At 52.0% G+C, this 24,888-nt stretch overlaps 3 protein-coding genes across 11 annotated transcripts; 1 reads left to right on the top strand and 2 right to left on the bottom strand.

The window, feature by feature from the left end:
• Positions 1–938: 938 nt before the first annotated feature.
• On the top strand, positions 939–6,410 carry GALE (UDP-galactose-4-epimerase). 5 transcript variants are annotated; one of them, XM_072609280.1, is made up of 13 exons: positions 1,597–1,634; positions 2,221–2,305; positions 3,052–3,182; positions 3,332–3,461; positions 3,603–3,718; positions 3,825–3,938; positions 4,268–4,444; positions 4,618–4,731; positions 4,819–4,885; positions 5,056–5,141; positions 5,243–5,320; positions 5,708–5,822; positions 5,937–6,410. In XM_072609280.1, exons 4-13 carry the CDS (start codon positions 3,341–3,343, stop codon positions 5,993–5,995), a joined length of 1,047 nt encoding a protein of 348 aa, XP_072465381.1. In that variant the 5' UTR covers positions 1,597–1,634; positions 2,221–2,305; positions 3,052–3,182; positions 3,332–3,340; the 3' UTR covers positions 5,996–6,410. The 5 variants fall into 5 exon arrangements, with proteins under 5 accessions (XP_072465379.1, XP_072465381.1, XP_072465382.1 ...); XM_072609281.1 differs by lacking the exon at positions 3,052–3,182 and having other exon boundaries at positions 1,609–1,634; XM_072609278.1 differs by lacking the exons at positions 2,221–2,305; positions 3,052–3,182 and having other exon boundaries at positions 939–1,634.
• Positions 6,411–6,511: 101 nt separating this feature from the next.
• On the bottom strand, positions 6,512–13,948 carry LYPLA2 (lysophospholipase 2). 5 transcript variants are annotated; one of them, XM_072609287.1, is made up of 10 exons: positions 13,832–13,948; positions 11,466–11,570; positions 11,216–11,247; positions 11,038–11,103; positions 10,487–10,534; positions 10,298–10,368; positions 9,815–9,888; positions 9,586–9,687; positions 7,641–7,814; positions 6,512–7,563 (listed from the first exon to the last, which is right to left on the bottom strand). In XM_072609287.1, the coding sequence occupies exons 2-10, from the start codon at positions 11,541–11,543 to the stop codon at positions 7,513–7,515; spliced, it is 696 nt and encodes a 231-aa protein (XP_072465388.1). In that variant the 5' UTR covers positions 11,544–11,570; positions 13,832–13,948; the 3' UTR covers positions 6,512–7,512. The 5 variants fall into 5 exon arrangements, with proteins under 5 accessions (XP_072465388.1, XP_072465389.1, XP_072465386.1 ...); XM_072609288.1 differs by having other exon boundaries at positions 13,882–13,931; XM_072609285.1 differs by having other exon boundaries at positions 6,512–7,814; positions 13,882–13,946.
• A 2,060-nt stretch (positions 13,949–16,008) lies between these two features.
• Positions 16,009–24,855, bottom strand: PITHD1 (PITH domain containing 1). The gene is made up of 6 exons (XM_072609290.1): positions 24,472–24,855; positions 23,208–23,251; positions 22,573–22,650; positions 18,649–18,753; positions 17,518–17,626; positions 16,009–16,913 (listed from the first exon to the last, which is right to left on the bottom strand). The coding sequence occupies exons 1-6, from the start codon at positions 24,670–24,672 to the stop codon at positions 16,812–16,814; spliced, it is 639 nt and encodes a 212-aa protein (XP_072465391.1). The 5' UTR covers positions 24,673–24,855; the 3' UTR covers positions 16,009–16,811.
• Positions 24,856–24,888: the final 33 nt, after the last annotated feature.

Raw genomic sequence — 24,888 nt, 5'->3', positions numbered from 1 at the left:
CTCAGAGGTCTAGGCTCATCTTCTGATTGATTCATTCAGGCTCTGGCCCTTATTAAGGCTCAAAAAACGATATTAAATGATTATCAGCTCTCCTTTAGTTCTTAGCATTCCTTCCCTAAGACAGCTAGGTGGTGCAGTGCAGAGAGGCCATTTCTTGATATGGAGCCAAAAAGATGAGTTCAAATTCAGCCTCAGACACTTACTGGCTGTGTAACCTTGGGTGAGTCATTTAACCTCTGCGTGCCTCATAGGGATCATAATGGCAACCAGCTCCCGGGGTTGTGAGGATCAAATTCAGCACGGTGTCTAGCACGTATAGTAAGTGCTAACTAAATGCTTATTCCCTTTCCTTTCTTCCTCCTACACAGCTCCCTCTGAGCAACTGCAGCCATGCTCCTTCCTCCTGGGTCCACAGTCACCACCCCTGGACCTGGGCTCTGTAGCGCCAGCTGGGTATTTACTTCCATGTGTGGAACTAGGGTTTGGTTTTTTTAAATTTATATCCCCAGCGTTTGGCACCGTGTCGGACACACAGGAGGCGCTTCACAAACGTTTATTTTCTTGAACTGTCCTTTTCCTCCTCTTTGGGGGGAAGGCTCGGTCCGGATAGGGTCGGGCGCCAGACGAGGCAGCCCTTTCAGGTTACAGATGAGGAAACTGAGGCCCAAAGGTGCGTGAAGATGATGGAGTCGGGGAAATGGAGACCCTGCTGGCCGCGAGGAATGTTTTGTCTGGTTATGCAGATGGTTCCTAGAGTTTAGTTTTTGTTTGGGGAGGCGGGGTAAGGTGAAAAGGAGAGAAAACAGGTCTGGATTAAACGAAAACCGATTTTCTGGCGTCTCCACGCCCAGAAGCGGCTCGGGACGTCGGGGGGGTGGAGTTTGGCCTCGCCTCGCCCCCCCAGCCCCGGCCGGTCATTCTGTAGATAAGCTGGAGCGGGTGGCTCGCCCACGGTCACGGAGGATCACGCACGGTGCGCCTGGCTGAGCGCGGAGGGCGTGCGGGCGGTGGGGCTTACAGCACGTGCCCCGGGGCAAGTAGCCGTAGGGCTCGGCTCCAAGGTTCCGCCCCCTAAAGGACCCCCCACTCCCATCCCCTACCCCCAGGCTCCCTCAGCCGCTGAGCTCCACGGTCAGGCTTGGCTTTGGGAGTCCCAGACACGAGCGTCTGCCAGCCCGCCCCGCCAGACTTCCGGCAAAGGCACCTGCTCGGCCTCACGTCCTACAACTCTCCGCTCGCCACCCCTCCGCTTGGGGGCTCAGTGGTAGGGCCTGGTCCATTCATTTCCTCCGCGCGCTCCCACCCAACTGGGAGCGATTCCTCCCTCCCCCGTCCGCTGCGGTACAATGGTACAGTCTTCTCTCTCCTTGCCAGCCCAGCTTCGGAAGCGCATCACGCAGGCGCTTTAGAGCCTTCTGGGTTCTTTTTGGCCTCCTCCGGACCCCGTAGCCGGAGTCTCAGTGACACGTTTCCATGGGGCCTTAGGTAGCGTGTTCGGAAGAGGGCGTGGAAGGGGGTGTGGCTAGGACCTTTAAAGGGGCAACGCGGCAGGTGAACCTGGACCTTAGCCGACCTAGCGCTGCACCCTCCCGTCTGAACGAGTAATCCAGGAAGGCACCTTGGCTGCTGACCAGGTACGGGGGCTACGGGCGCTGTTAGAGGCGGCCCGGGGCTCTGGGACACAACGGAAGGGAGGGCGGGGCAGCCGAGCCCGGGAGGTGAACGGTAGAGGAGGGTGGGTGGGAGTCCGAACTGTCCGAGCGAGCGAGAGGCGTAGACGTGACCGACAGTGACCATCGCCCGTCCGGTGTTGATGGCCTTCCTAAGGCAGCGCGACTTCATCCCCAAAACAGCCCCGCGTGGCGGCTGGGCTGATATTATCCCCATTTTACAATGGGAGAAACTGAGGCACGCAGGTCGTGACTTACTCAGGGTCACCTGGCCGGGGCCCGAGGGCAGATTTGAACTCGGGTCCATCCGCTGCCCCACCAGCTGCGCTGCCTCTTCATAGCGAGTGGCTGCGCAGTTTGGGAGGTGAGCGATATTGGGGGGTGGGAGGGTGCTCGGTGTCAAGAGCATGATGGGCGGTGCTCCAGGGGAGGAGAAAGGAGGGGAGGGGAGTGATGTTGGGGCTATGGACCCTCTAGGGCCTCGAGAGCGGGCCTTTGAGTCAAGTTTTACCGAACAACTCCTTTTACGAAGAGGATTTGTTCTGTAAAGTTTGGATTCAGTCAAAGGGCCGCACTTGAGGACCTGGAGGGCCGCAGGGTTCCCACACTGGAGGAGGCCACCAGGCTAGGAGGTGGTAAGTGAGAGAGGACGGGGGCTTCTGGAGAAGTAAAGGGCCGAGGGAAGACTGAGCCACCTTGGGCAGTCTCAGTCTTGGGAGTGCGGGGGGGCGGGGCGCAGCACACCCGCTCCTGGATTCGGACACTCACCCCCCCCCCCATGTCCTGCCCCAGGGAATAACTGAGCCCGAAGCCAGGGGTCGGGGGCGGGGGGGGGGGGGGGGGCCGTACTCGGGTATTCATGGGTGTTTGTATTTGGTGGGGCTGTGTATCTTTGGGCCAAAGTCCCTGAGGCTGGCGGCTGGCCCACTGAGGAGGAAGGGGGGGTGGGGGCAGGGCTGGCGTGAGCCCGGAGACCCCCCCCTTTTCCCTGTACTGGGCCTCACCATCCCCTTCATTCTCTGGGGAGCTGGCTACAGACAGACCGGACCAGACTGACTCTCCTTGGCTTTGGGGGTCCCCAGTCGGTGCCCCCAGGGGGCCCTGGTTCTTTTCCAAGAGACCCTTTGCCCTTCTTCGGGTCCTGGAACAAGGAGGCCTTGGGTCTCAGCCCCGGGGAGGTCCTGAGCCGAACCACTTAGCGGGTCGGGGGTGGGGCCTGGAGCCGGCTCCTGCTGGACAGCGACGGGGAGAAGGGAGGGGCAGAAATGGGAGCCCGAGAGGAGGCAGGGGGAGGAGAGGGAAGCGAAGCAGGAGTTCTTTGAAAACCTGAATGAATTCCTCCTCCCTCTTCCCTTGGCGGGGAGGAAACTCCCTACCTGAGGGCTTGGCTGGGGTTGAGCCACGTCCACAGCCCAGGCCCTCCCGGATCTCCAGAGGAGCTCCTGGACCTGCCTGCCTAGCACAGCTTAGCTGACATATGTCTGCTTCCAGGACCCCCCCACCCCCACCCCAGTGAGTCTGGTGCTTGGAGATCACCCAGGCCAGCAGTGCTGGGAAAAGAGGGAATGAGCCCAAGCAGGGATATGGGGCTGCAGGAGGAGGGGCTTTGGTTATTGTCCCAGATAGCCCCCGCCTCTCTGAGGTGCCCTCTGCCACCCCAGGTGTGAAGGATGGCCGAGAAGGTGCTGGTCACTGGAGGAGCTGGCTACATTGGCAGCCACACCGTCCTGGAGCTGCTGGAGGCAGGCTACCAGCCCGTGGTCATTGACAACTTCCACAACACCGTCCGTGGTGAGGTCCCCAGCACCTATCCATGGCCCAGCCTGCCAGTGGCGGGGAGGGGATGTCCATGAGAGCCTGTCATCTCTCCCAGGCCCCCAGGGCCTGCCTTTCTCTCCCAGATCTCTAGAGCCTGCCTTCCCTCTCATCCAGGGGAGGGGCCCATGCCTGAGAGCCTAAGGCGAGTGGAGGAACTCACAGGCAAGAAGGTGGAGTTTGAGGAGATGGATATTCTAGACAAAGCAGCCCTGCAAGGACTCTTTAAGAAGGTGAGGGGGGAGACCCAAGGTGGGCCTAGGGCATGGACCCTATCGAATGGACCCAGGACTGGGATTCCCGCAAGCCTAGCCTGCCTCCATACCATCTTTCCTACAGCACAGTTTTGTGGCTGTGATCCACTTCGCGGGGCTCAAGGCAGTTGGGGAGTCGGTACAGAAACCTCTGGACTATTACAGGGTCAACCTCACAGGGACCATCCAGCTGCTGGAGGTAAGAGGCTTGGGCCAGACAGATGCCACCTTCCAGGACCTCTGCCCACTGATTCGGTGATGATGGCAGGTAGTCTTAGAGGGGCAGTAGAACCTTAGACTGACCCAGGCTGTCAAAGGATAAGAGGGATAAGAAGTGACTGGGAGCTGAGCCCTGACCTCTGGGGACCTCGGAAGAGGAGAGGCAAGAAGGGACTGAGATGGGACAAGAGGTCCATTCCTCCCAGCCCGACTGCCTGAATGGGCTTTGGAGGGCAGGCAGGAGGACAACCCCAGGGCCTTCCAGGGCTGAGGCCTCTGTCCTCACCTCTTTCCCTTCTGGTGGCTCAGACCATGAACACTCATGGGGTGAAGAACTTGGTGTTCAGCAGCTCAGCTACCGTCTACGGAAACCCCCACTACCTCCCCCTGGATGAGAACCACCCCACTGGGGGCTGCACCAACCCCTATGGCAAGTCCAAGTTCTTCATCGAGGAGATGATCCGGGACCTGTGCCAGGCAGAGAAGGTAAAGACCTATTACAGATGGGGCAGTTGAGGCCTGGTGAGGGGGGAGTGACTTCCTTAAGGTCACTAGGGCAGTAGGTACCTCTCCCCATGACCAGTCCACATGTGAAGAGGTCAGGAGTTTGGGAAGGCTACCTGCAAGGCCCCCTAGGCTGACAGCTCTGGGATCCACAGGCCTGGAATGCAGTGCTGCTGAGATACTTTAACCCCATCGGGGCCCATGCCTCTGGCCGCATCGGGGAGGACCCACAAGGCATCCCCAACAATCTGATGCCCTACGTCTCCCAGGTACCCCTCGGGCAGGGGGTGGGGTGGAGCCACACTTGCCTGGGATTTAGGGATGAGGGCTAACCCTAACTCCCCTCCACCATCCAGGTGGCAGTCGGACGTCGGGAGGTCCTCAGCGTCTATGGCAATGACTACAGCACAGTGGATGGGACAGGTGAGGGGTTGCTGAGGACAAGGCCCCCAGATCAGCACTCCACATGCTCCAGGCTTAATCAATATAATGTTTGAACTCATCCATTCCAGTGTGGGGTGAGGGGCAGGTACTTAGTGGACAAGGGAGTCCTGCCAGTAGTTGGGGGCTAATGCACCACCTCCTCCATGCAGGTGTCCGGGATTACATCCATGTCGTGGACTTGGCTAAGGGCCACATCACAGCCCTGAAGAAACTTAAGGAACAGTGTGGCTGTCGGGTAGGCAGCAAGGCTGTGGGGGCAACTGGTGGCAGATGCTGAAAAGTGGGGTCCCTAGCACTGTCAGCCACCCCCTCTCACAGGAAACCTTGCCCCCACAGATCTATAACTTGGGGACAGGCACAGGCTATTCTGTGCTACAGATGGTGACTGCCATGGAGAAAGCCTCTGGAAAGAAGGTGGGACTGATGCCCATGCCCTATGCCCCCCCCAGGCCCTGCCTCCACCAGACCATGATACCTGTGACTCCTGAGGCAGAGGAGTGTGGGAAAGGGCAGGGATCCTGGCTCTACCACCGGCCAGCTCTAGAACCACGAGAGGGCCTCTGTTTCCTCGTGTTAAGTGCGAGGGTTAGCCTAGCTTCCTCTGAAGCCACTTTCCTGCTGTGTATGTGAGCCTGTGATGGAGTCATCATCTGTAAAATGGGGCTAACACTCCCAGCTCCCTCCTGGAGTGGTGGTCAGACAGATAGTTCTTGTGCCAAGGACCTACTCCTTCACCAGGCATTACCCCCCTCCTAGTCTGCCTCTACTCCCTGCAGACCTTTCACTGTTGTTTGGTTCTAGATCCCATATAAGATTGTGGCCCGCCGGGATGGGGATGTGGCCACCTGCTATGCCAACCCCAAGCTGGCACAGGAGGAGCTGGGCTGGAAAGCAGATTTCGGCCTCGACAAGATGTGTAAGTAACTGGGGAGGGTTCTGGTTAGGGATGGGCTGAATGTGGGAGGGGGCTTGTCCTCTGCCCCCCTGTCTCACCCAGGACCCCAAGTCACCTTCTCCCTGCCTGTTTCAGGTGAGGACCTTTGGCGATGGCAGGAACAGAATCCAACAGGATTTAGTAACCAGGCCTGATCTACCATTGAGGAACATTGGAAATGATGGGCCTCCCCAGCCTGAGCTTTAACATGGACTTTATCCCATGGAGGGCTGGCTTCCTGAGGATGGAGGGAGAAAGGGAGGGGCAGATGCTGAACCTCACACCCCACAGAACTTCCCCCAGGGGGCTGAGCCAACTAAGCTTGAGCTTGCTTACCTAGGAGGGCACAGGAGAGGGCCTTCCCTTCCTACCTCACTCTCCCTGCCATCCACCAAGGAACTGAAAACCTCAGGTCCTTCCCTCCCCAAGAGGGACAGGCTGTGTCTGTCCCACTGTGGTCCCCAAAACATAGGGGCTGGGCAGGGAGCCATGGGTCAGGCCCAGCCCCTCCTCCCAAAATCATTTCTAGTCTTGTAATCAGGTTCACAAATAAAGCTTCTTATACTTTTGTCTCTGGGCCCACTTTGTCTCTGGGGGGTATGATGGCAGTTGACCCACTCTATGCTTCTGAACCCCCTCCCCTCGCCCAACTCAAATCAATGACCAAGGTGGAAGGTTTGTTCTTTAATCTGATTTGACTTGGAGACACAAAACAAGGAACGAAAACACCCAAAACCGCATGGAGGAGGAGGAAGATGAGCCCCTTTGGGGCTCAGAACCTGAGCCTCAGCCCCCTCCCTAGGGGGAAGGGGATGAGGAGAACAGGCCAAGAACATCTGGGCACCATCCAGCTGAGGCAGCGAAGGGGTCCTCCATCCTTCTTCCAGAGGGCCAGGCCTAGCTCCCCGCAGCCTAGAAACGGGGGTATCCAAGCCCTAGCCCTGCAGCCTGGAAGGAGATTCCACCAGGGATCTTTTTTGTGGCGAGTGGGGTCAGGGAGAGAGAAGCTCCAGCCCAGGTGCACCTGCCCTCTCCCCACCCCCAAGGCCTGGACCCAAGCCCCTCCCTGGCAGGGAGGGGCACAGCAGCAAGAGGGGCCTCGGGCCCAGGGTAGGTGCATTGTCAGCAGAGAGAATAGACATTCATGATGAGGGCCAGAGAACAGGAAAGCAACAGAAGACGCATGATTATCTGAATGAGGAAGGGTGGACCCCAGCTCTCCCTGCAGCAGGAGGAGGAGGAGGGGGGAGTGGGTGTATGGGTGGGGGGAGCCCAAACACTGAGGTCACTGGGGGGAAGAAAAGGAGAGAGGTACACCCAGAAGCTGGACCCGTGAGGTACATACAGGTCCTGAGTGGGTCAGCAGCTGGGCCCCCACGCACCCCTGGCAATACTGTGGCCCTGGGGGACAGGAAGATCCTGGAGGACAGACTGGCAGCTGAGGAGATGGAGACTGCACCCTTGATCCCCAACCTCCCAGGACAGTGCTAGGACAGGGAAAGAGACAGGGAAGAGGAGCTAGGAAGATCTCCAAGGGGGAGGGGCCCAATCCTCCAATGCCCTCAAAGACCCGGGGGGGAGGGGCTGCCATGGCTTCCACTTCGTGTTCAGAGATCAGATACTGCTGTGGGCCCCTCGGCCCCCCGGGGGGAGCAGGGCAGGGTGGTTCCTGTTAGATGGGGGGCAGCAGCTTCTCAATGAATTCCTTCACAGCTGCCATCTCCTGTAGAGTGAAAGTCCATCAGGTGGGGTCATGGGGTGGGAGGGGGAAAGGGAGGAGGCATCATGGGGGGCACTGACCTGAGGACAGGAGCTGTGCATAACCCCCGGGTAGGTCTTAAACTGGACCTTAGCCGGAGGGACAACAGACTTGAGTTTCTCTGAGGTGAGGGCTCCGAAGCGCACGGGCACCATGGGGTCCAGCTCGCCATGGCACTGCAGGATGGCCATGTCCCGGGCTGTGCCATTGGCTGCCTGTGGGGCAGTCAGAGTTCAGGGAAAGAGGCTACCAGGGTCACTGAGGGAGGAGAAAGTCCTTGGTAGAGACTCCTCGACTGATCTGAGTTCTGGCCCAATGCTGCAGCAGCCCACTTTCTGCCTAGGACCCAGCATTCTTGCTACTGGATCTAAATCCCAAGGAGGTTACTCACAACGATAAAAGACCCATCTCATACAATATTCCTGGGAGCACTCTGTGTAACAGGGCAGCTAGAAAGCATGGTGGAGAAATCACCCTGGAGTCAGGGAGACCTGAGTTCAAATTCAACCTCAGACACTTACTAGCTAGGCGATCCTAGGCAATCCTAACCTGTTTGCCTCAGTTTCCCCATCTGTAAAATGAACTGGAGAAGGAAATAGCAATGTACTCCAGTATCTTTGCCAAGAAAACCCCAGATGGGGTCACAGAGAGTCAGGCACAGCTGCACACCGCCACCACTCTTTGTAGTAGCAGAGTTGGAAGCAAATGATGTACCCAGTGACCAGGCAAGAGTTGGACCAGCTGCCATCAGAAGAGGGTGAGACAGTAGCATATCCAGAATGATTCAGAGAAACATTCAAAGAAAACAATTCAAGGAGGGTCACCCCCTGCCAATGCAGTGCCCTCCGAACCTGGGACAGACACAGTGACTAACTGAAGACAGCCCTGAACTACAAAACTCAAACCAAGTTATTAACACTAATTAAAGGAGGCATCAACAGGAAACAGGAAGCTGCCTGGACTGTTGGTCACGCTCACTATGACATGTTTTGGGAGGATGGTAGCTGAGCGGGGCTGGGGCTGTAGTGCCACCCACCCAGGAGGCCTCTCATTCCACCCATCAAATCACTCAGCATTAATTTTGAACGTGTCCCATTCTCCTGACCCAGCAGCATGTAAGCTTTCGAGGGAGGGGCAGTTTAATTTTTCTTTGTATCTCCCAGCACCCTATAGCACAGTGCCTGGCACACTGTAGCCACATAATGTTTGTTGGTCAATATTATTAAGGCTTGTGTGATGTGCTAAAAAATATTCATACATTTTTCCCCCTTAATAGCAAAATGAGAATGTTGGGCTAGATGAGGGATTCTTAACCATGGATAGATTTCAAGGGGTGTCTGTGTACTTGGATGAGGGAAAAATGTACATTTTTATTTTTACTAAATCTTCAAATGAAATTGAACATTTCCTCCAGTTCAGAATGTGGACCACAAACATTCAAAGAAAGGGCCTGGGGGGTTCTTCACCTGGTCTCTGGATCATGCCTGAGGGGCCCATGATACAAACCAGGAAAAGAATCCTGGCACCAAATGAGCCAGATTCCTTCCAGTCCTGGTGCTTCTGTTCCTCCAGCATTCTCTACTCTGGGAGCCAGAGTAATGTGATGTGGGGGAAGGATACCCAGGGTCACAGGCCTGAGAGTCCTGGCTCCACACCACCTTACTGTGTAGTTGGGGAAGGAGTTTTCACTCCCCTGAGCTTCAGGTTTCCTGATCTGTCAAACTTAGATGATCATGGGGGAAAGCATTAGCTTCGAAATCCGAGGCCTTGGGGTCAGATGCTGGCTCTGCCACCTCCTCCCTATGGGCTCCTGCCACCTCGTTAGGCAACTGGCTTCCATCTCTGGGTTGTGTAAAATGAGGGCCTGGCCTAGGGTGGTTCCAGCTGCCTCTAACCTGACGATCCAGTCATGTCTACCTCCAGCACGTTCTGATACAAGAAATGAGGTGAGAGGAGAGGCTAGATCGGCCAGCCAGGGTCACTTACCTGAGGGAAGGCCCGATGCAGGGGGAGCCAGCAGCTGAGGGCCACGATGCCAGCCAGGGGATGTGGACAGGTGAGAGCTGTGTAAAGGGAAAGGGCTCCACCCTGGGGCAGGCCCAGCCGGAGGCCTGGGTCAGGACATACCCAGAGACACCAACTTCCACAGTCTCCCGGTCATGTTCCGCCTGGCCCCCCCCACCTTCACAGCCAGGCCCCAGTACCCCTTCCTCACCTGAGAGAAGCCCCCCAAAATGATTCGATTGGCTGGAATTCCGTTCTTCACTTCGTGCTCAATCAGGGCCTTGACTAGAGGGGGCAGGGAAGGGAACAGAGTACAAGGGGGGGTTGGATGAAGAAAGAGTCTGTGGGGGTCCCCTCAAAGGCCTAAAACCTGGGTCTTCCAGAAATGGGGAGCAGTCATCTGCTCCATGAAGGCAGATACTGTGTATCCCAGCTGAACTCTGTATTCTGCCCCACCAACCTTCCCTACACCCCAAAAGCCCAGTGAGAACATTTATTGCATGAATGATCTTCATGAATGTATGAATGGTACGCTGTCCTAGGCCATAAACTCCATGGACTCCACAGACTGATTCTTACCTACACCTTTGGAATCTCCCTAGCACAGTGACCTGCGCACAATAAGGCCTCCTTAATGCTCATTCTGTGCTGACTGACTGAAGGTCTGTGAATTGGGGGAATGAGAAAGACTTACTGCTCTCAGCTGCTTTCTTGATCCCAGCTTCATCTTCTGGGGCATCGGGGCTCAAGCCCATCAGGTCAAACCTAGAGATGAGGCAGACAAGGGGACCTGAGCTCTCCCAGGACCTGCCCTGGATCAATTCCTCTCTTGTCTGAGAAGACCCTCCAAGAACTAAACCCAACCCTGGCCATTATCACTTACCAGGAAGGCATCACCATCTTCATGTTCAGTGTGACTGGGATCCGAGGCCTGGGGAGACAAGAAAGGAATAAGGAAAGTGACTGCTCCCCTCCCCGCCACTCCTGGACCTCAGTCCACCGGGAGGATCCTAAGGGTGGAGCCTTGGGTACCAGGCCCAGGGGCCGGATCAGTACTGAAGGAGGCCCTCCCCATCCCCAGACCAATGTTTGAAGAACTGCCAGGCAACCAGCCACATGGGGCCAGAGGCTGCTCAGGTTTGAGCATCAGCGCACTAACATCGACATCGGAGAGCTCCCCATCTACCCATCTGCCTGGTGAGTGCTGGGGGTCCAGAATTGGCAGGAGGGGTAAGGGCAGGGAAGTGGCCCTCATTCTGATGACTCCTCAAGGCAGGGTCTGATTCGGGTCCCCTGTGACCTAGCTTGGGGATCCAGTGGCTAGGGAAGGGGTCCAAGGAGGAAGATGTGATGGGAGGCCCCTCTGCCCTGACCTTCCCACTCTTCAGCCTCTCTCCTGAGCTCTGCCTCCCCTCCCCCAAAGGCATCACTTACGCATGGGGACAGATGTACTTGACATAGGGAAGGCGGATGGAGGAAAGGGCATCAGCCCAGCTGTGCCTGTGGGAAGAAAGCAAGGCCAGGCCAGGGAGAGAGGGGTACATGATGGGGAGGTTGCCAGGCACCAGCTTCCTAGGCTGGGGCCTACCTCCCCCCAAGGCACCTCACTTACCCTGAGTCTCCAAGTCCATGTAAAAAAATAACCTGCAGGAAGAAGAGAAACCAGAGCAGGGGCTAAGAGACTTGGGGCTCCTTCCTGAACCCCATTCCTCTCCATGGCCTCTCCTCCAGCCAACCCCTCCCCCGCCCCCAGAAACTGAGGCCATGGGCAAACCGGTCATTATCTGTTTCATGCCCTAGGGAAGCGGCAGTGGGGCCACCTCCACCTTTCCCACATCCCTCAGGGCGGCCCTGGCTCTTACCGCTGCTGTCTCCCGCTCAGCTCCTGAAACAGTCGCAGCGTCGGAGAGCAGGGGGACAGACATGTTGTTACCACACATACACCAACGGGGTGACAACGCTGGGGCCTGCATGGGGACGAAGGGACAAGGGCTGTGTGAGTCTGGCCCTTCCTCTAGGGTCTTCTCCATGGACGATGGCAGGTTTCAGGGTAACCCTACCCCCAGACCCCCATCAGCTCTATTGCTGGCCTCCACCTTGGCAGAGAGGACTGAGGTTAGGTGAAAGTGGACAGGACTGTATCCTAGTGAGCAGTCCTGCCTCTGCCCCTGACTCTCTATGTGACCTTGGACAGGTCCCTGTGAGCTCTGACATCTTTGGCTAACTACAAATAACCTAGGGAGTGCATGGGACAGGAGACAGGAGAAGCCCCCCACCCCCTCTGCCCCAAAGCCAGGTCAACAAGGCCTAAGGACTATCCCATCTGGCCTGGCTCAGAGACAGAGTGGAGTGGCCCTGTCTGGAAAGGTGCCAAACTGGACAGGATCAGTAGCGTTAACCCCACTGGCCACTAGGCCAGCCACAGGGAGGGCCAGAGCAGAGGGGCAGGGGATTCAGCATAACCAGGCAGGAAGAGACCCCTGGTCAAACCTCAACCCTCTAGACCCTCCTCCAATTGCGGAAAAATATTTCTCTGACCTTTCAGGCCCAGAAACCCCAGGGACCTCTCTTTCCTCCGACTCCCATCCCAACCCCCAAAGCCCACTTTCTCTTCCTCCTTGGCCTGGGCCACCCTGACAAAAGGAAAGCCAGAAAGAGAAGTTAACTGGGAACACTTCCTATGCTGCCCCTGCCCACACCCAACTGGCCTTTTGAAATTCAGCTAGGCCCCCTCAGACATTCATCCTAGGACTCATCTTTCACCAGGAGCCCCAATGACCAACCCACACCTCCATGGCCCATCCCAGGCTTCCCCTCCATTGAGTCACACGGGGTCTGCATGGTCTGCACCCCCTTTTCTAGCAGCCCCACACATCTATTCCATACACCATCCCCTCTCCCAGGAGGCATCTCACTAACTCCCCACTACACAGAGACTGTTGGGAGTTTCTACAATAGGGCATCCTCCCCACCTGGACAAGGACTGTCCCATCCATAGGAGCCCCCCCAATACTGTCCCTGGGGGCTTTTGATGAGCACCAATGGCCTCTCCCCCTCCTTCCACCAGGCATCCTCATGATGACCCATCCCATCCAGGCCTCTCAAGACCCTACAACGGGACCCCCACTCACTGCTCTCCCTCACTGGGTAAGTCCCCCATAGGGAGCCATTTCACCCCAGAAATCTCCACAAGGGGTTATCCCACCTAGAGCCTTCAGTGCCTGTCTCCTCGTCCCTGCCAATACACAGAGCATTTCAGCAGTGGGACACCCATTAGGGGCTTCCTCAAGGGCCTTCTCTCTCCTGTCTTCCCACACCCCCCCACCCCATGGAACATGCCACTCAGGGCATCCCTTCTGCTCTCCCCACCCCACAATGGGACATCCCACTCCTGTCCGCCAACTTTTCCACGATGTGACATTCTACTCCTGTCTCTACACATCCCCACAACGAGACATCCCACCTAGGGCATTCCACCTGCACCCACCACTCCCTGTGGGACATCCCACCTACTGCATCCCACCTGCTCCCCCCATCCCACAATGGGACATCCCACCTAATACATCCCACATGCTCCCCACAACTCACAATGGGACATCCCACCTAATACATTCCACATGCTCCCCCCTAACTCACAATGGGACATTCCATCTAGGACATTCACCTGCTCTCCCCATTTGACAATGGGACATCCCACTCGGGGCATCCCTCCTCCCCCCAACTCACAATAGGACATCCCAGCTAGGGCATCCCTCCTGCCCCCCATCCCCACAATGGGACATCCCACTAGGCCATCCACCTGTTCTCCCCACCTGACAATGGGACATTCCACCCAGAGCATCCCTCCGGCTCCCCCCATTCCACAATGGGACATCCTACTTAATCCATCCCACCTGTTCCCCCCAACTCACAATGGGACATCCCAGCTAGGGCATCCCTCCTGCTCCCCATCCTCACAATGGGATAGCCTACTCGTGCCCCCTCCCCTCCCGCAGCCTCACAATGGCACGTTCCATCTCCGGTCCCGGGGTCCCACACAATGGCGCACCGCCCGCCCGCGCCCCTCTCGTTGGTGCCTCGGGAGCCCCGACCAGAGAACCTCCCGCCTCGTTCGTTCCTCTCTCTGCCCGGCCTCCGTCGCCCACCGCTGCGTCGGATCCCTCCCGATGGTCCCGTCTGCCCCCCAGCCCCTACGCACCCCACCCCCCGGACTCCCGGACAATGGTACCTCCGCCGCGCCCAGCTCCCGGGGGCTCCAATCCGTCCTGGGCGACTCACCTCTTTCTCTGGCTCGGATACTCACAGAGCTCCCCACCCCCCCACCCCGGCCCCTCCCCCTCCCGCTGCCCCCGCCGGAACTTCCGCTTGGGCAGCGAGAACCCGACCACGCGCTGCCGGAAGTGCCGTGCGCGGCGCGGGACGGAACCCGGAAGTGAGGCTCGGGGCTCTCCCTGAGGGCTGCTCCGGAGAACGGAGGTGGCCGGGGTGGGCAGGGGAGGCCCTCCGGTCGGACGTGTGTCCCCAGGACGAGCGCCGCGAGGAGGCTCAGCCCGGCGCGCGCTCCCCCTCACCCAGCGGCTGCCCCCAGACCGAGACACCCTAGGAGGGAGCCTTCCCCCGGCCACCAGCTGACCTTAGTACGACCCCAGAGGTGGGCAGTTAGGCTGGCTTCGCCCACTTTCCTGGGGAAATGCCCCGATTTTGTGCCTCCCCTCCCCCCAGGGAGCCGTGGTGTAGCCGCCCCTCAACCCTCCAGTCACTTAAGTCGGTAGGAAATGCTCTGGCCCGGAAGAGGAAAGCCCTATCCTGGCCCTACTGTAACTGCCGTGGGGCTTGGGGTGGGCTTCATCAAGGGCCCCAGAGCCGCGGGCTGGAGAAGCGTCTAAAGGTTTCCCGGGAAAACCAGTGTGTCTGCAGTCAGCGACTTGAGTCGCGACAGGAACTGACTCCCTCTTGTCCCGGCAGCCCGCCGTGCCTCCTCCGGTTTAGTCACATATAGGCTGCTCCCAACTGCCCGAGTTGTGCGTTCGATTCAAAGCCTCAGGTGGCATTTCGGCCCCCGGGCCACAAGGCAGGGCCATTTGACCTCAAATGCTTAGTGGGTACCTGGGATGTAGGGCACCTGAGCCAAGCATCAGGGCCAGTGCTGAGACCAAGCACCCGCTGGGGAGACAGGGGCGGGGCAAGCGAGGCCCGGGGACGCCCCTCCCGCCAGACCCGAGGGACTTGCACTCACCTTCCCCAAAATAGTCCCAGACGTGTGAGCTCTGGAAAGCTAACAGCCGATTCTCCCCATGCTCACAGATGACAGTGACTCTAACTTCATCCCGAAGTCTGCAGTTTGTGAAGTTCGGTAACTGGATTAGTATTTTAATGTGTAATAATACAGAGCTTCTAACTTCCTGTTTTCAAGACTTCAAATGAGATACTTTTCCCTCCTCCTTACTGCTAACCCCCTTGGAACGTCTTGTTGCTCATCTCCACCTCACTGAACATGTTGATAAAGCTGCTATGGTTATGGGGGATGTGCATCAAGCAAGTGTCCAAGTTTACTCCGGATGTCAGTCCACTTACAGCCACATTCAATCGCTGAACCTGTCCTTTTTCAGCATGTTTACTTTTCTTCATTTCCAGTACTACATTCACAAGAGGACCACATTTAACTTCCCTCAAACCTTAGATGTGATAGTTTCCACCTCTGACAGCTTTGCCGTTCAAGAAATACAGTAGAAGGTTGACAACCAGCCTCCCTAAGTGTGCACACAGGTGCAAAGCATAAGAGAACAGCTAAAATTTCCCTTCAGTCCTATGATCTTACCACCCTGCAAGTTTGATACACACTGGAAAAAGCCAGCCCATTCCACAGCACATGCACAGACCTTACTTCCTTATTCCAACTGAGCAGGTACAGTTTCTTCATGGGTTCAATACCTGAAGACAGTCAGCTGTTTGTGTCTGAATCAAGGAACTAAGTTACTGTCATCCCCCATGAGCAGTCAGTAGAACTTTCCGAAGTCCTTGGTTCAGTCAGCATTTTGTCGGTCTTCAAGTGAAGATTCTGGCTCCACCACTGCAAATGTCAACTTAACCGAGCCCCAGCTCCCTCATCTTTCCTGTACAAGGCAGTATCTCCAGGGACAAAAATCAATGGATTTGCAAAGGACTTGCTTTTCACTACTTGTGGGATCTTGGGCAAGTCATTTAAACTCTAGACTACAGTTTCCTCATATATAAGATGAGACAGTTAGACTAGGTTGTTTCTAAGGTCATTTTGAAGTTCTAATTCATATGTGCTCAGTGACCTCTTTTCACAGGGCTTTTTGAGGAAAATGATTTATGAACTGCAAAGTGTTCTTTCTATGAGTGGGAAATACTATTAATAAGCATGAAAAAATAAAAGACAAATGTTGTCTGGTGTGGATTTATTAGGAAGCTTCTTAGTCACAGGGAATAGAAAGCTGTGCACAGAAGAGCTCAAAGATTTCTGGTTTCTAAGAAGCATTAAGCATCATGCCATAAACAATGCTTTTCCTAAGTCCCAATGTCACCACCAAGATAGACATACTCATGGCAACAATTCCAGTACACACTGCCCCTCGGTTGGTTATCAAAGGCAGGAAGAAAGAGTGCAAAGCTGTAAATGTGATCAAGAGATTAGCTTTATAGCCACAATCCCAGGATACTTCAAGAGGGGGTAGCAGCTACCTGGTAGATCGGAATGGCTTAGCCACAATAAACACAAAATACTTCACACAAACAGGAGGGAGCAAGCAAGAAGAGGTGTTTCAAGATGGAGATCTTACTGGCAAATGCCATGAACAACATCTCAAGATCTTGGAATGCTACAGGCAACCCAGTAGTGGTAATCACTGATTTTTTAAAAGGTCACACACAAGTCCTGCCACAAAGGGATAAAAACATTTAAAGAGTCCACATCCAAACTGGGAAATCGAGGGCTATCCATGACTTCCAGATTTCCAAAAGGCTCAAGACCCGATTTCTACAGTGCCCACAGCGCCAAAATGTCCTCAACAATCCAGTGGCCTTTGCCAATGGTTTGGTGTCCTCAGTTTTCAAGCCCCCAGCAAAAAAGCTTTGGGGAAAGCTGCCACAGCCATATCTCCCTCAAGCCCCATCTTTTTCCTTCCAAAACACTTGTCTGACATCATCTCTGACACAACAGCTTCTGTGGGAGCCCCAGCTTGCCTTTAAGAAATGAAGTGCGTCTGTGGGGTGACCTGCTGGACCTTGTGATCTGCTGGATTAGCTGATGCTTCATAATTGCAGATAGTCACCTCGTGTCGACGCATCTTAAGGAGAAGCAAGAAAACTTGAATTAGGCAATTGGCCATTTAAAACATTGCTCCCCACACTACACACTTGGAATTTTCCTCAATCCTTTTTTGGGGTAAAGTGCTTAAAACCATCCAATACCCATCACACTCTGCCTGAGAGTGACAACCCGAAAATCCTTTCATGTTCATTACTGGATTTTTCACCCATTACTGCAGGAAAAAAACTTGACACAACTTTTGAAGGTAATGGAGTTGGTGGATGAAGTCTTGGTAACCTCTGTGTCCAGCTCTACCTCTCAACAGCCTTGTGACCTTTAGCAAATGGCTTCTCTGGGCCTTGGTTGGGACAGATTTTCTCCAAGATAGTCATGTCACTTTACACTCTAAACCTGTGTCAGCAGGCTCTTTTCGGCTACATTATCCATAGCAGAAAGCACACCCCCACAACAATTAAAACTAAGTAGGGCATATCAAACTGCCAGGGCAGATTTTCTTTGAAGACCCCTGAAGAAATAAGGGTGGCAGGGATGAATTTACTTTACTTACTTTTCTTCCTTTTATTGGATTCCCCCACTATGATTTATAAGGATCTCATGCCATTTTTCTGTCTATTTCTTACCTCAGTCCATTCTCCTCTCAGTCCAATGTAAAACACCTTTGTGGTGTCAGCGCCGAAGTTTTTTGAAATATGAATAGAGAGATGATAGACATTTGAAAAACGAGAAATTCTGTAAGAATGGAAGCAGGAAGGAAAAACTGACTGTTACAACTTCATGAGTAACACATCTTATCCCCCACTCATGAAAACCGTTTCAGAAACACCCAATTGCTGTTAGAAATCACAAACAAGCCAAATGTCAGGAAAATCTTCCTGGACTTTTACTTTTAGCTTATCTCTTAGGACACATCAAAAGTGCTATGTTGCTACGTACTTTAGACTGGGAAGAGGAAAGAACATTTTAGAAGCAACATTTACAACATTAGGGGTAGCTGGCAGTACAATGGATAGAGAGCAGTGGGCCTGAAGTCAGGAAGTCCTGAGTTCCTACCTGTGTGACTCTGGGTAAGTCACTTAACCTCAGTCTGTCTCAGTTTCCTCATCTGTAAAATGAGGATAATGGGGAACACTTACCTCCCAGGGTTGTGAGAATCAAATGAGATAATTATAAAGCACTTAGCAGTGCCCAGTACCTAGTAAGTGCTACATAAATGTTAGTTATTATTACTATACTGCCAAAGAAGACAAAGGCAATTCTAAAGCAAGCTTAACTCAGGCCCTTGGAAAGGGATAGTAATAAAGCAACATAGTGAGATAGAAATTTGGAATAAAAAAATGTCCCTTTACATCCCAGCTCTGCTCCTTCTGGGTAGTCCATCTGCTTTCTCTGAGCATCTGAAGGGGTTGGCTTGGCCTAGATGACTCTAAGGTCCTTTTTAGCTCCAAATTCTATGAAGGTAAAGAGGAGCCTGTGCTACCACCCTTCTCCCCCAACAAAACCACCTTTTCCTACAACTTTCCCAAAAGGGCCAGGAGTTAACAAGTCTTTGGTTTCCACCAATACACTAGAAGGGAAAAAAAAAATCGATCCAAGCAATAGCAACGTCACCTCCTCCACTTTTTTTTAATCACTGCCAACATTAAGAAAGAAGACTGGTCAAAAACAAATTCTCAACTGCCAATAACATATAACAAACAAGTGTTCACCCCTCAGGAGATGATGCTTTCAAAGGGAGAAGAGACTCAGCTTACTTTGTAGCATATTCTAATTCTCCAGTGATGTCTCGATTTAGACTAAAAGTCTGATCAGGTTCTCGGTCTGTATCATCAAAAGACATTTGTGGAATGTTTTTGAACCTAAAGAGAGACAAGGAAGAAATTCATGTGACACCTTGTACCAGATTTGTCTATGTTTCTCAAGTCCTCTATGCCACTGAATCCTGAATTCCTCTGAGAAGGAAATCTTCAGGAATGATAGGGTTTTGTTTTTGTTTTTAAAAACAAACAAAATAAGCAAGAAAAATGGACTCTAATGATACTCAAAAAGGAACTGCCAAGAAAATATTTTTTGTTTTGTCAGCAATTTCCCAAACCATCCTAATCTTAACATAAGTAAGAAACAAAAGGAAAGAAATCACAAAAGGAAATTTAACGATAGTTTCAAGAACAGATGATGGAACAATTCACTTCTTTTTTATTCATTATTATGAATGTAAAATGTGCTCAATAAAGGAAAATCATTTTTCTAAACTCCAAGACTGAAGGTGCCAACAGGATATTTGGTTTATTTGATTTGGGGTGATCACATAAGAGATGAAAGAACATCAAATTCTGAGTCAATACTGTGAGTTCACTCATTAGGAAAAAGATCACCTTAATGGCAGCATCACACACAATAAGAGAAGTTTGACTGATATGAATTAAGGAGCAAAAAATTCAAATAGTGTGCAGGTACAAAGACACCAAGCAACAGGTCAGTACCGCCAACAACTCTCCTAGAGCTGATTTAAGATTCTGCTCTTTAGAAGTGATGTCTGCCATAGGGTTGTAATAAGCATGCATGATCAATGTTGGTCAAGATCAGAGAAGATAGTCTATACCAAGAGCAACTGTCAATCACTTTACCAAGAGAAGGATCACCTGGCCATGGGAAATGATCCTTGTCTAAGAAACAGTCTTTCCCTACTCTCCTCATGGCAAACTGCAATCTAGCATCTCGAGTGTGTTACACTAAAATCTAAACACACTTGAGCAAGTAATGCCAGAACACTTTAAAGCAGCAAACACCTAGGGGGTCTGTTGTACAGTTCTTGAGCTTTTGTCCTACCCATTTTCCAGGCAAACAAACATCCAGATAATTTGTCTCAAATGGACCACACACTCTTAAAAGAGATGCTGACAGTTCAATTTCAAATGCACACTTCCAAGACAATGGCTTCTCTCTCCCTCCATTTTTCAATAGTACTTCAGAATTTTTTTTTGCCACCGTATCAATTCTGCCCTTCGGATTTAACACTTTACTCATTCTGCCATAAGGATGATCAATGCCAGGCAGAGGCCTTAACACACAATAGTATAAATACATGGTACACTTCTATCTACAGTTATATCTTTTCAAAACTCATACTGTGATAATCAAGATATGCTACAATTGTAAAAGCATTTCCTGCCGAAATGTCATTCCTGAAACCTGTAACACTTCAACATTTCATAGAGCTTCATCACCTCTGCAAATGTAATACTGCATCTCCATCCCTTCCAAGCCTTCCCACCCAGGGCTATTATTTGTCAGTGTCTTGTCAGGCAACTTCACTTTAGAACTTCTCCAATGCAATGGAGGCTTCCCTCTGGTTCTTTTTTCATGGGTACCAGGGCGGAACTTCCTGTTATTCCCTCATTCACCACAAATGGCCCACCAATCAAACCTAATTCATGAAATCTGTCACATATTTAGCAATTTGTCATTCAAAAATCTTATTAAAGCAAAAAGATTTAGCAAATTCAGATAAAAAAGAATTGATAATATCTAATATTACTATATAAAATGGAGGTATTTCTCTGAAGTATCCACTAACTAGGGTAAGACTAGGATCATGACAAATGGGTCACTTTTTTTGCTCTAAAGGCTATCAAGAACACAAATTGTAGTTTTATTATAATATCTAAAATATCAATATTTCTAGATGATCTGGGGATTCTAGCCAGGTAGGAGGTGTTTCAAGAAAGACAAGTAGTCCTACCAAAAATTACTTTATAGAGCAAGAAAAAAAATTAAAAACTTCATCTGGAAGAACAAAAGGTACAGAATATCAAGGGAATTCATGAAAAGAAATGCTAGGGAAGGTGGCCTAGTCATACCAGATCTTAAATTGTATTATAAAGCAGCAATTGTCAAAATTATTTGGTACTGGCTAAGAAATCAGTGGAATAGGTTAAGTATACAAGACGCAGTAGTCACTGACTGCGGTAATCTACTGTTTGATAAACCCAAAGACTCCAGCTTCTGGGATAAGAACTCACTATCTGACAAAAACTGCTGGGAAAACTGAAAAGTACTATGGCAGAAACTGGGCATACAACAATAATATCTTACACCATATCCAAAATAGAGTCAAAATTGGTACACAATTTATATATAAAGGCTGATGCTATAAGCTAATTGGGAGAGCAAGGAATAGTTTACCTGTCTGATTTATGGAGAACAGAAGAATTATGACCAAACAAGAGATAGAGAACATTATGAAAAGCAAAATGGATAATTTTGATTACATTAAATTGAAAAGTTTTTGTACAAACAAAGCCAATGCAACTAAGATTAGGAGGGAAGCCAAAAACTGGGAAAGAATTTTTATAACCAGTGTCTGTGATAAAGGTCTCATTTCTAAAATATACAGAGAACTGAGTCAAATTTATAAGAATACAAGTCAAATGATAAATGGGCAAAGGATATGAACAGGCAGTTTTCAGAGGTGCATACCTTTTAACCCAGCAATACCACTTCTACGGTTGTATGCCAGAGATCATACAAATGGGAAAAAGATCCACATTTACAAAAATATTTAGAGCAATTTTTTTTTTGGTAGTGGCAAAGGGGATGCCCATCAATTGGGGAACAGCTGAACAAGTTGTGGTATGTAAACGTAATAGAATATTATTGTGCTGTAAGAAATGATGAGCAGGCAGACTTACGAACTGATGGTGAGTGAGGGGAGCAGAACCAGGAGAATATTGCAAAAAATTACAGCCACACTGTGAGATGACTAACTTTGACAGGCTTGGCTCTTCTCGGCAGTACAGTTCTAAGACAACTCCAGAAGGCTCATGATGGAGAATGCTCTCCACATCCAGAGAAAGAATTACAGAGTCTGAATGTGGATAGCAGCACACTGTTTGCTCTCTTTTTTGTTTTGTTTTGCTTCTTCTTTCTCATGGTTTACTCCAGTGGTTATAATTCTTCTTTATAATATGACTAATGTGAAAATGTTTAATATGAATGTATACATAAAGTCTGTATCAGATTGTATGCTGTCTTGGAGAGGGGGGAGGGGAGGGAAAGGATGAAAATTTAAAACTCAAAAGCTTGTGGAACTGAATGTTGTAAACTAAAAATAAATAAATTTTTTAAAAAGTGGAGTGGAAAAAAAAAGTAATTAAACCAAAAAAGTCATTATTTAGATGAAATGAACTTATGCTGTGTGACTCCAGAGGACAAAATTAAAGTTGCTGAGTAAAACATATAGGTTTCAGTTCAATTATAAAGAAGCAACTTCCTAGCGATGAGCACTACAATCATGAAATGGGCAGCCCTTGGGGTAATGAACTCCCCTTCACTGTAGCCACTTGTTGAGAACGTCAAAGAGCGGGGTCTTGCCTGAAGCAGGGTTTGAGCACGGATTGGGATCACTTCTAAGGAGAACATCCCAAGTCTTTTGCACTTAAAAGAGCTGTTATCTGAGAAAGGCAGCAATTCAGACAGATGACCAAAAGTCTACTGGGCTCTAAGCGAAAGGTACTTAACTGCTCTTCCAGAGTATTCTGTGCTGTTTATTCCTGCTGAAGATCAAATGTGGGGCTTTGCTGTAAGCTATTACTGAGCAACAATGGAACTAGTCACTAAAGAGAGGCACAGATAAAGGGGAGACCTTTTCGTGGGGGTCTGAGGTCCCTGTTACTTACAGTCTCATCTCTGAAGGATGTGAGTCGTCGTCCTCTCCCATAATAATGATTCCTTTCAGTTTAACATTACCAGTAAACCTGCTCAAACACAAAAGACAAGCTGGGAGTCAGAAAGCTAGAGGGGCATCTTAGGTCAGCTACTTACTATCTACATGACCTTGGTCATCACTTCCCCTCTCTGAGCCTTAGTGCTCTCCTTTATAAAATGAGAGGCTTGGACTAGATGGTCTCTAAGGTTCCTTCTACGTTTGAGGATTCTAAAAACTTGAACTTCACCTCCTTCACTGTGAATGGATACTTTCCTAACAGTACAGTGCCACAGAAAGAACACCGGATTTGAAGTCAGGAGATTTAGGTATGGGGTTTTTTATCTGTTTGGGTCTAAATTCCCCCAAGCTTTAAAATGGGCATAAATAATACTTCAAATACCCTACCTCATGGGTAGTTTGTGAGGAATGAATGACAATGTAACACTTTATAAGTCTGAATTATTACCTCCAAGGAAAGCAATCATCCTCCCCACCCCCTTTCCAAAATAGATGTTATATTGAGCAAAGCAGTCACCTGGCAAGCTGACTGTACCTGGTGCTTATTAAGTGGAGGAAGCCTAAGGTACCTATTAGAAGGGTACTCACGGAATATTAAACAGCAACTCTTCATCAGCATCACTTTCTACAAACTGGGAAAAAACAACAACCCACAGATCATTAACACCTTTGGGTGTTCACTTCTCTTCTGAAAGTCAAGTCTAATGCAGTTTCTTGCTTGGACATGCTTAGCTGCATGAATCTGTGGGCCCCAGCCATAATGTGCAGTTTGCTTCCATAGGCCTCAGTTTGAAGAGGCATGGCCTAGACTTCATTAGTGTTGTACCTAAGGGGTTCTAGATTAAATCAAGAGCTCCATTCTGGCTTTCCAGTGGTGCTGGGCCTGGATTGCAGGAAAATCAGAAATGATAATCAACTACAAAGGTAAAAGTGAAGGATGCTGCTTTGGGAACCACACCACTGCACAAGGGGATAACTGCAGCAGGGCTCCAAAAGCACCAGCGCAGGAGCCCGGAGATATGGCTGTGTTATCTCTAGCCAAGTGATGACCTGCAGCAAATCATTTCTCCTACAAGACCCTCTAGTTTTCCCATTTGTCTCCAGGCACTGCATCACACTTCCCCATTTAGGATGTTACGAACAGTGCTATCTAAAATGTGGAAGGCAGATCACGTACTTGGCATCACCAGTCCAAGTCATGAGGACTGCACTGGCATTGTATGTCAACGTTGCATCGACACCCGTGGGATCCCCAGGCTGATCCTCAGTTCGCTTCTCTACACAATGGGTGGGATAACCCTTTTACTACCACCCACCAGAGCTGCAGTGGGGACCCGATGAGAGACTGACACAAAAACACTTTCTGTAAGCCCAGGAAGGCCCGTGGAAATGATAGTGGGTGGTGACTGCTAGACGTCCGAGGGCACCAGCCCGGTGCAGGGGAAGGAGCGCCGGACCCGGGCAGTCACCGGCTGGACCCGAGCGAATCCTCCCTCCCCAGCTTCCTTTTTTTAAAGGCTTGGGAAGGTTGGATGAGAGCGGTCCCGAATTCCCTTCCCGATCTGGCCCCCAGCTAATCACCATCTCGGTCTGTCTGTCCTCCGTCAGAGCGCTCAATCAACGCCCAGGACGCGGTTATCAGCCGCTGACACCAGGGGGTGGGGCCAGGCCGAAACGTCCCAGGCTCTAAGGCTGGGGGTGACGCGGCAGGGCCCCCGCCCTCCTTCCCACGCCGGCTCCTCGGCCTGCCCAGGAGCCCCCCGCCCCGCCCCCACGCGCGGCCCCGCCCGCGGAGCCCCTCCGCGCCCCCTCCCCGCGGTCGGGGGGCCGCAGGCCCAGGCTCGGGCCCCACCTTGCTGCGGTCGGCCCGCTCCTCCCACGGCTTGAAGACGCCGCGGCCGCTGCCCTCGTGGCTCTCGTTGAGGCACTGCAGGCGCTCCAGGTCGATGCGCAGGTACAGCCCGTAGGCCAGGCCGCGCTGCTCCGGCGGCTCCTCGTGCTCCGCGGCGCAGCGGCAGCCGCCGCCCCCGCCGTGGCTGTGCCCATGCGACATGACGCCGGCCCAGGCCCCGCGGCAGACCCGGCCCGCTGGCTGCTACGACCCTGCTACACACACCCACAGCGCCGCACAGTGAGGCCGCCGCGCCTCGCGCACCTGCCGTAAAGCACGCCCCGACCACGCCCCCACTCTGCCCTCCTCCAGCGCATGCGCAGAGGGCCTCCGTCCCGGCTCCGCAGAGCCGCGCCAAGCCACGCCCTTACGTCGTAA

Source organism: Notamacropus eugenii, chromosome 5 (assembly GCF_028372415.1).
Source record: "Notamacropus eugenii isolate mMacEug1 chromosome 5, mMacEug1.pri_v2, whole genome shotgun sequence".
Lineage (NCBI taxonomy): Eukaryota > Metazoa > Chordata > Mammalia > Diprotodontia > Macropodidae > Notamacropus > Notamacropus eugenii.
This window is presented reverse-complemented; position numbering and strand designations above follow the sequence as displayed.

What these genes read in the sequence shown, in the direction of transcription:
- GALE (XM_072609278.1), top strand. Translation starts at nt 3,341, where the DNA reads ATGGCCGAGAAGGTGCTGGTCACTGGAGGAGCTGGCTACATTGGCAGC. An exon ending in TGATGCCCTACGTCTCCCAG is followed by an intron (nt 4,732 to 4,818) that starts GTACCCCTCGGG and finishes TCCACCATCCAG; the next exon opens with GTGGCAGTCGGACGTCGGGA. An exon ending in CAGCACAGTGGATGGGACAG is followed by an intron (nt 4,886 to 5,055) that starts GTGAGGGGTTGC and finishes TCCTCCATGCAG; the next exon opens with GTGTCCGGGATTACATCCAT.
- LYPLA2 (XM_072609285.1), bottom strand. Translation starts at nt 11,543, where the DNA reads ATGTGTGGTAACAACATGTCTGTCCCCCTGCTCTCCGACGCTGCGACT. An exon ending in CTGAGCGGGAGACAGCAGCG is followed by an intron (nt 11,248 to 11,465) that starts GTAAGAGCCAGG and finishes TTCTTCCTGCAG; the next exon opens with GTTATTTTTTTACATGGACT. An exon ending in AAGATGGTGATGCCTTCCTG is followed by an intron (nt 10,369 to 10,486) that starts GTAAGTGATAAT and finishes CCTCATCTCTAG; the next exon opens with GTTTGACCTGATGGGCTTGA.
- PITHD1 (XM_072609290.1), bottom strand. Translation starts at nt 24,672, where the DNA reads ATGTCGCATGGGCACAGCCACGGCGGGGGCGGCGGCTGCCGCTGCGCC. An exon ending in AGCGGGCCGACCGCAGCAAG is followed by an intron (nt 23,252 to 24,471) that starts GTGGGGCCCGAG and finishes GTTTTTTCCCAG; the next exon opens with TTTGTAGAAAGTGATGCTGA. An exon ending in GAGTTGCTGTTTAATATTCC is followed by an intron (nt 22,651 to 23,207) that starts GTGAGTACCCTT and finishes GTGTTTGAGCAG; the next exon opens with GTTTACTGGTAATGTTAAAC.